The sequence below is a fragment of the Sodiomyces alkalinus genome, assembly GCF_003711515.1.
Source record: "Sodiomyces alkalinus F11 unplaced genomic scaffold SODALscaffold_14, whole genome shotgun sequence".
Taxonomy (NCBI): Eukaryota; Fungi; Ascomycota; class Sordariomycetes; order Glomerellales; family Plectosphaerellaceae; genus Sodiomyces; species Sodiomyces alkalinus.
Genome location: NW_021167092.1, coordinates 602,991 through 611,218, shown reverse-complemented (window position 1 = coordinate 611,218; position 8,228 = coordinate 602,991). Strand labels below are relative to the sequence as shown.

The following is an 8,228-nucleotide window of genomic DNA, read 5'->3' as shown; positions in this document are numbered from 1 at the left end:
GACTATATATACTATATATATTATTCTAATCTTTATCCTTTTATAAGACTAATAAGACTATATAGAAGCCCATAGCTATTAGTCTACTTTAGTTATAGCTATTTAAAGATAGAGGGTTAATATAGTGAAGTAAGTCTGTTATGGGGTTTATACCGAAACTTTTGCCGACCCACTGTAGTTTCCGCGTCATCGTCTCATTCAATTCCTCCATGCTCTGACCTCCACCAGACTCACGCTGCTTCTCTGCTTAACAACCCTCAAACTTATGTGCAACGGAATCTTCTCCAATCACTGCGACCACCTTATTCTAGAATTTTCCGATGTTGCGGTCGGCAGTGGGAGTTTTAGCACAGTTCTAGAATATCGCGCATCCTTTGTGGGAGGCCGACGCGACTGGGGGAGCTCATTGGTTGTCTCTCATACGGAGTTGGTCTCACTCGTAACAAACAATGCTTCGTTGCAGCCATGCCATTCCTACGCCGTCGTGGCAACGTGGCCAGCGATTCTGATATGAGGCGTCTTTCTGCCACTGCACGCAATTCCGTCTCCCAAACACGCCCTTCGTCTGACGATCCCTCTGACTCCAATCCCGATTCGGCGGCCTACCTGGCTGCCGACACCGCCGTACGGTACCCTGTTATAGCACTACCATCGCCGACTTCAACTTCGCTTGAACTCTCAACATCTGCTGGCGAAGGACCTGCAAACTTGTATACCACCGATGAGTCGCGTTTGCGGCCTAAAACCCCACCAATCCAGGACGAGAGTTCCAAGCATCGGCGTTTTTCCATCTTGAGGTTTCGCAATGCGTCAGACTCTCAGCTATCCCTCCGAGCGAGACAACAGGCCGGCAATGTCCCACCTATGCCCAAACGTATGTCTATCTGAGCCTTCTACTGGACGTGGTTGCACTACCACTCCAGCTTCTCCCACGACGCTAACCTTCGCAGCCCCCGAACTCATGGATACCGTCCCAATAACTGAGGCCCTTCTTCCTCACAAGAAGAACTCTCGCCTGCGGCTGCCGGATCGTTTTTGCAATTCGAGACATAGCCGAGATGATCCCCCTGGAGATCTCATCTTGAAAGAGACGCCCGGCGGACTGGATCGGTCAGCCTTGAGAGTTCGGCCAACCCTTGTCACGTTTCACGAACCCGCGGCAGGGTCATCCTTCAAGGCACCAGATACCACCGGAGGAAACGAAGCTTCAATGCCATCGGTGAATGCCTTTCGAATCTCCGAGTCGTCTCGATCCGATGCTAGCTCGAACCATACCAACTCAACGACACAGACAAAGCTACGAGTTCCACCTGCATCGAGTTTCTCGTGGCTTGCGAGAAGGAAAGGCAAAGCACCTGCGCCACTATTCGACTTGTCTCACCTCCCACAACAAGCGACATTGCCCCATTCCACGCAGTCCCAAGTGGGCTTTGGCGAACCACAGGCATGTGCATCTCAAGAAAAGACATCCCCAGCACAAAATACATCAAGGCCCTCGGCTAGTCACGGCATTGGAGCTGTAGCTGTTACGTCTGTCTCAGCTGCGGACCTGTCTATGAAGATGAACACCACCACACCGGCTACTGTGCTTTTAAGCCCAGAACCTACCACCTTAACACGGTCGACACCTAAACTATCACGGCTACAGCTTCGTGGAAGATCCTCAACCGTCAGCTCGCTCGGAAGAAACTCAATGGAGGACTATTTGACTCGTGAGACGACTAGGACTTCCTCCTCCACCGGCCGTAAGAGCTTGGGCGACGTGTTCGGTTTCAACCGATTGCGACAGAATGCCGAACCAGGCCAAACAATGCGCCATGGGACCCTGAGCCCAGGGACACCGAGTTCCAGCACATCCAAGAACAACTCCATCCAGATCGCCAGGGAACCCATCTCGCTCCCGGATCGACGCGAAGACGAATCCGCAGCTAAGTATTTGGCTCGCATCGAGCAGCGCCTCAGCCGTGGCGTTATTGCTAGTGTTCTGTCTCGCGGCACAGATCCTTTTTACTTGACGGTACTTCGCAGTTACATGCGCCGATTCAGCTTCTTTGGCGACCCCATGGACATGGCTATCCGTAAGCTGCTCATGGAAGCCGAACTTCCCAAAGAGACCCAGCAGATCGACCGATATTTACAGGCTTTTGCCAATCGGTATCATGAATGTAACCCGGGAATATATTCCAGCCCAGACCAAGCCTACTTTGTCGCATTCTCACTCCTTATTCTTCACACCGACGTTTTCAACAAAAACAACAAGCACAAGATGCAACAAGGGGATTACATCAAAAACACACGAGGGGAGGGAGTGTATGAGCCCATTTTGAAGTGCTTCTACGACAACATCACATATACGCCATTCATCCACGTCGAAGAGGAAGTGGATTGGGGCAGCGACTGTCAGCGGACCAAAAGCAAGACGAGATTCCCACGTGGTACGTCGGACCGGATGCCGAGGAAGTCATCCAAAGAGCCCTTGGACCCTTATACGCTCATTCTAGACAGCAAGCTGGATACCCTGCGACCCAGTCTCCAGGACGTCATGGAGCTGGAGGATCACTACAACTACCTCGGGACGTCAAAGGACCTGAACGTTAGAGAACTGCAACGAACTTTCTTCAGAACAGGCGTGCTGCAGATCGTTTCGGAACGGTCACGTCCGGATGCATTTCGCGATGAAAAAAGCACCACGAATCCAGAGACGGCCCCGCAAGGTGTCGTGGACATCAAGATCACCAAAGTTGGTATTCTGTGGCGTAAAGACGCGAAGAAGAAAAAAACACGACCCAGATGGCAGGAGTGGGGTGCCATTCTCACGGGGGCCCAGCTCTATCTTTTCCGCAACACGGCGTGGGTGAAGAACCTGATGCATCAATATGAATCCCACGTCAAGCAAGGCTTTTATGGAGAGCCTGTCATCTTCAAACCGCAAATTGCCGAGTTCAAGCCGGACGCCTTGATGCCAACCAAGGACGCTGTTGCCCTCGTTGACCTTTCGTACAAGAAGCACAAGCATGCGTTCAAGTATGCGAGACCAGCTGCGTTTGTTGAGGAAATACTGCTCGCCGATAATGAAGAAGAGATGAATGACTGGCTAGCAAAGCTCAACTATGCGGCGGCTTTCATGACGTCGAGTATCCGTATGCGAGGGGTGGTGGGAAGTCACTACGAGGGCCAGAGCCGGCGTGGGATCCGACGACTTGGTAGTTCGAACACGGCCCAGGTTATCCAGACGCCGACTGGAGAAGTCAGCATAGTCCGCGGCAGAATTGATCAGCATGAAGCAGAATCGATACTGGTGCAACGGCACCAGGCAATGGCAAGAGCTGTAGAGCAAGCTGCTCGTGACATCAGAGCCAAGGAAAAGGAACTCGAGGAGGATCTTCGGAACGCGCGCCACTTGCAGATCCTGTCGCCGGTTCAAGCTAGGTCGCGGGACGAACTTCTGCGGGAGGCTGCCCGTATGGATGTGAAGATTAAGTGGATACGGATGGGTATTTGGCGGATCAAATGTCACCGCGATGTTCTGAGTCGCGATCTTGAAGAAGAGGGCGTCACGTTGGATGATCTGTCGCCGACAAAGTCACTGAACGTGGGCCGAGAAGGAGAATGCGCTGCCTCCCAGGGCCCGCCAGCGCAGCCTGGTACGACGCATGATCGCGTTCAGAACGAGTTTGCAGACTCCGTGAGCTTCGAGGAATCGAGAACGGACCTTGGCCGGGCCGTACACAAGCATGAGCATTCCTGGGGCTCGTCTCTGTCATCTGCATCTCAGGGCGTGAAGCCCCGTTCTAAATCTTGCTCTAGCACTGCCCTGTCATCCACGGTACCAGACATTCAAAGCAACGGAAATGGCAGGAGCGGCTTGTCACATACGCGAGAGGACTCGAACTCGAACCTCTTGGGGCCTAACACAGAGGCATGCCATACCGAGGTGGATGCTCGCAATCGAGACGTCCTAGAACAACCCGCATTCATAGAGTCACAATTACCTTCGAGCCATGTTCTAGGACCTGGGAGAAGCCGCGCCGGTTCCATGTCAGAAGTGACAGAAGCTTCAGATCATTGGGACATTTTGTCTCCCAGCGAGAAGCAAGACAGGACTAGAGTCAGGCGGAGTCTGCAACGGACTCTCAGGGAGAGCGCAGGGCAGTTGTCACATCACCGGAGCCGGAAAGGCAAAGACTCGGTATACACTGGCATATCCGAAGACACAATGCGAGATGATGTTTTGAGTCGTGGGTCAGGAAGTTTCGTGGTGCACGGCAAAAAGGCCTCCGTCATCGACTTGGGCGATGGTCTTCAACATCTTCCCACTGAGGAGCGTCTGAAGCAGCGGGCACAGCGAGACCTCACAATCTCTCCAAACAATGTAAGGGAAGACGACACTCACTATAGCCCTGGATGTCTGCCAGATACGTCAAGACGTAGGGAGTCAGCCACGAGTACCAGCACAGCAACAGCGAGAAGCTTCCAGGAACTTCATCGAAAGTACTCCTCCGCGCAGACATCCAAAACAGTATCTTCCAACCACCCACTCTCACCATCATCGGACACGGAGAGTGAGGCAGCTCTTAGCATAGCGGAGGGCCAGCGGACGCCTTCAGCGACGTCCGAGAATCGGGATGGTCGCGAGAGGGAATTACCGCTTTGTCTGACTACGACACTTTCGCCTCCGTCGATCAGTTCCGCCGATGAGAGATGATGTTGATTATAAAGTCGGATAAGCGTGACGAGGGGCCTTGAACACATCGTATAAAGTTGCGAAGCAACTTCCCGACCTTGCCCAAATGGCGAGAGAAGCATAAGCGGTGCACTTGGAAACTTATTTACTTGTTGTGTAAGACATACTCGTTGGGGGTACGATTGGGGGCTCATGATTCTACGGCGTCTGATTTTAGTTCTGTAAGTGCTGGGTGAGGAGGATGGCTTATTCCCTGTTGCAGGACCGATTAGCGAGGAGTCGAGACTTGATACAATATAAGAAAAGTTCTAATTTTTTTCCGTTATTTCGCATCAGTACATCTTCAAGTTGTATATAGGAATACTACCTAGTTATCCCGAGTTTTTCAAGGAATATATTAGATGCCCTTAGCCACCGTATCGAGGTATAATAAACTATATTATGTTAGACGTGTGGAGTAGCTTGATCCTATATATCTACATTTATTTCCGTTTATTTTTCCTAATAGTTAAATATCCCTGTAAAGTACCACGAACTTTACTTAGATAAATTATTATTCTTATTCTTATTCTTATTCTTATTCTTACTCCGCTATTCTATCTAGTCTATAGGAGTCTAATTTAGACTATACGGTCCTTCTCGGGTAGTTGTAGAGGGGAAAACCCGGGGTTTCGGGGAAAACCTTTATACTTATTCTTAGTTAGAGTAATACTATTACGGGGCCGATATAGCCCCGGTTTATCTTTTCTGTGTATCTAGATTATACCTTTAGGCTAATAGCTAATAGGAAGGGTAGTAGGCTATAGTTCGGGTTAGCCTAGGCCGGTCCTTAATACGGGGGCGGGGGGCGTTCCTATTATTCCTTCTATTTAATTAATAAAGAGAAAAGGTAAGGTAGGCCTTGCTGCCTCCCTAGGGGTAGGTGCCTTCTATATCCGGCGGTAGGTAAGAAGGGAGGGCTCCGCCTATATCCGTATAGATAGTTAATAAATAATAAGGACCTTTTCCGTTTCCTCTTTTCTTCCTATAACGTCTTAGAGCTTATTATAGGTTTTCCCTCGCGCTGCGTTCCCGCTTATTGCCTTATAGGCCTATCGTCGCGGCGTTATGCTAACTTATAACGCCTTCTAGTTCTCTATATACTATGTTCCTCTATTTTCTTAACTAGTATATAGTTCGTGGTTTAAGGGTAGCGCTACGGTAATATAGGGTTAACTAGGTAGTATCGTAGTAATAAATATAATAATAATAATAGTAATAATAATGGTAAATATAAGTGCTAGTGCCGTGGTAGTGCCTTAGTTATAGTATACTAACTGCCGTAGATACCTCCCCTTAATAGTAATAATAATAATAGCCGCTATAAACGCGGTATAACTTCTATTATACTATATATATACCTTTATAGTGTTAAGGTAGTATCGTGTCGTTAATATATAGTAGGTGCCTTCGCTCTAGTAAGCGCCTAGGGTTATAGCCTAATAACGTTAAGGTCTATTCTAATACCACGGGTGTAGGCTAATATATCCTCGCCAGGTAAATTCCTGGCCAGCTAGTACTGTAAGACCTAGAGGATCTAGAATTTAATATACCCTAGCCGGGCACGACTCTAGCCAGCCAGCACTATCGGACCTAGGGAACCCAGAATTTAGAGGGTAACCTTTACTATAGTAAATAGGGTATAATAAAGATATCTTCTCTAAGTAAAGGGGGCGCGCCCCCGGGCCTTAAGTATTCCACGGGTAAAGCCCGTGGAATCCTCGGTTTCTACGTACAGGAACCTAGGGGATTCCCCGGTATTCACTAATTATACCCCAGGGAAGCCATAGTATACCCTAAAAGTATCTATAATATACCCCGTGTGTGTGTGTGTGTGTATCTATTTAACGCCTTGGCATAATACTAGTGAATACTGGGTACGCGCTCCTCCTGGAGTATCGGGCGGTGCGATCTCTATATATCTGTGCTAAGAGCGTACAGTGTTAAACGCTTGACTCTATGCCTCTCTCCCACGAAAAACGGCGAAATCTACACTGTACTGTCTATAGTAGTATACAAGATATATGAAAACATCTATGTCTGGCGGTGCGCCCTCGGGGGCCTCCTTGCTGTGTTCCTGTCCCGCTGCCCTAGTCGCCTAGGGTAGCACTCCTCTTCCTAATCGAGAGGATAATAGGTATATCTTCTCTAGATATCCCGTTGCGTCGTTTAGCGCGGCGAAAGCCGCTCCGTTCGTCAGGATCTTCGTAAGAGTCTCCTATAGGTTATACAATTAGTTATCGCGCTAGAGCTGGGCTAGCCACTTACTGTCCTTGATCCCCCTGACCTTGCCGTAGTGGGCGATGTGTTCCCTCGTTTTTGTATGCCTGTAGCTGTAGTCCGTAACGAAGTCCTCGTGTTTAAAGCGCTTATAATAGTCCCTGAAGTCCCCGGTTAATATACCCCGTGGGTGCTATAGCTTATACTATAGTACTGTTAGGGTACCCCGTGGTACGCCCTGGTATTTCTAGTAGAATCTAGGGCGTATCACGGGCGCTATATACTTTTAGTATACTAATAGCCGATATCCCTATAAGGATATAAGTTATCCCTTTACTATAGGTATACAGCTAGGGTGCCGGGGCGGATAGGTCTAATAGGCCTTTAGGTCCCTCCCGCTACTAAAAAGTAATAGTAATATCTTATAAAAGTCTACTTAGCGTATATAACGGCTAAGGCCGCCAGTAGTATAGGTATTATTATAGTTAATAATCCCCTTTCGGTGTCTTAGTAGTGCTATACTAATAGTTTAGTATTTTATAGGCTAAGGAGCGTATAAAGATAGCGGCTTTATCCTTTAGACGGGCTATCTCTTAGACGTTACCTTGCGGTTATAGCCGCGGCGGCACCTTATCGGAGGAGTTATAGGATATATTATGCTAACTTTAGTGCGTTAAGAGTATAGCGGGTATCCTATTAGATTATTATATAAGCGGCCTCGATAAGGTCCCCTTACATCCTATATACGGTACTCAGTCGGCTAACCGTTCTATTTTAGGGTCTTAAGTATATTAATAGCGGCGTTAGTGTCTCTAAGGGGGGTAATAAGGAGGATAATAAGGAGTAATCGCTTCGGTGCTACTAGGGTCCCGGCTTATGGGGCCCCTATATAATTATAAAATAACTATTACGAGCTTAGCAGGTTGCCCTACGGGCAACGCCACTAAGCTCGCCCCCCCTAAAGGGGGGGGAAGGGGGGGAGGGGGCTAGTTATATAAACTACTCTATAAGACAAAATAACCGTAGATATCCAAAAATAACTATAAAACGCCTACTTTTTATTATCCATAGCTATTTATTAGTTCCTTCTACGCTATAACGACGTTTTTATATTGTTTCTTTAATAGGTAAAAAGCTGTTTTTTATTATATTAATCGCGTTTTATCTCTTGTTATTAACCGTCGATTCCTCCCTATAGTCGCTAGTTTATTCTCCTATATTCCTCTTCTACTATCTTCCGGTTATAAATAGTATCGTCGTTAAGTAAGTAATAGACATAAATAAT

General features: G+C 48.1%; 1 protein-coding gene across 1 annotated transcript; it reads left to right on the top strand.

Moving 5' to 3' along the window:
* Positions 1 to 251: 251 nt before the first annotated feature.
* SODALDRAFT_302012 (hypothetical protein) lies at positions 252 to 5,101 on the top strand. Its single transcript, XM_028608916.1, has 2 exons — positions 252 to 874; positions 951 to 5,101. The coding sequence occupies exons 1-2, from the start codon at positions 466 to 468 to the stop codon at positions 4,703 to 4,705; spliced, it is 4,164 nt and encodes a 1,387-aa protein (XP_028462616.1). The 5' UTR covers positions 252 to 465; the 3' UTR covers positions 4,706 to 5,101.
* The last annotated feature ends 3,127 nt before the right edge of the window (positions 5,102 to 8,228 follow it).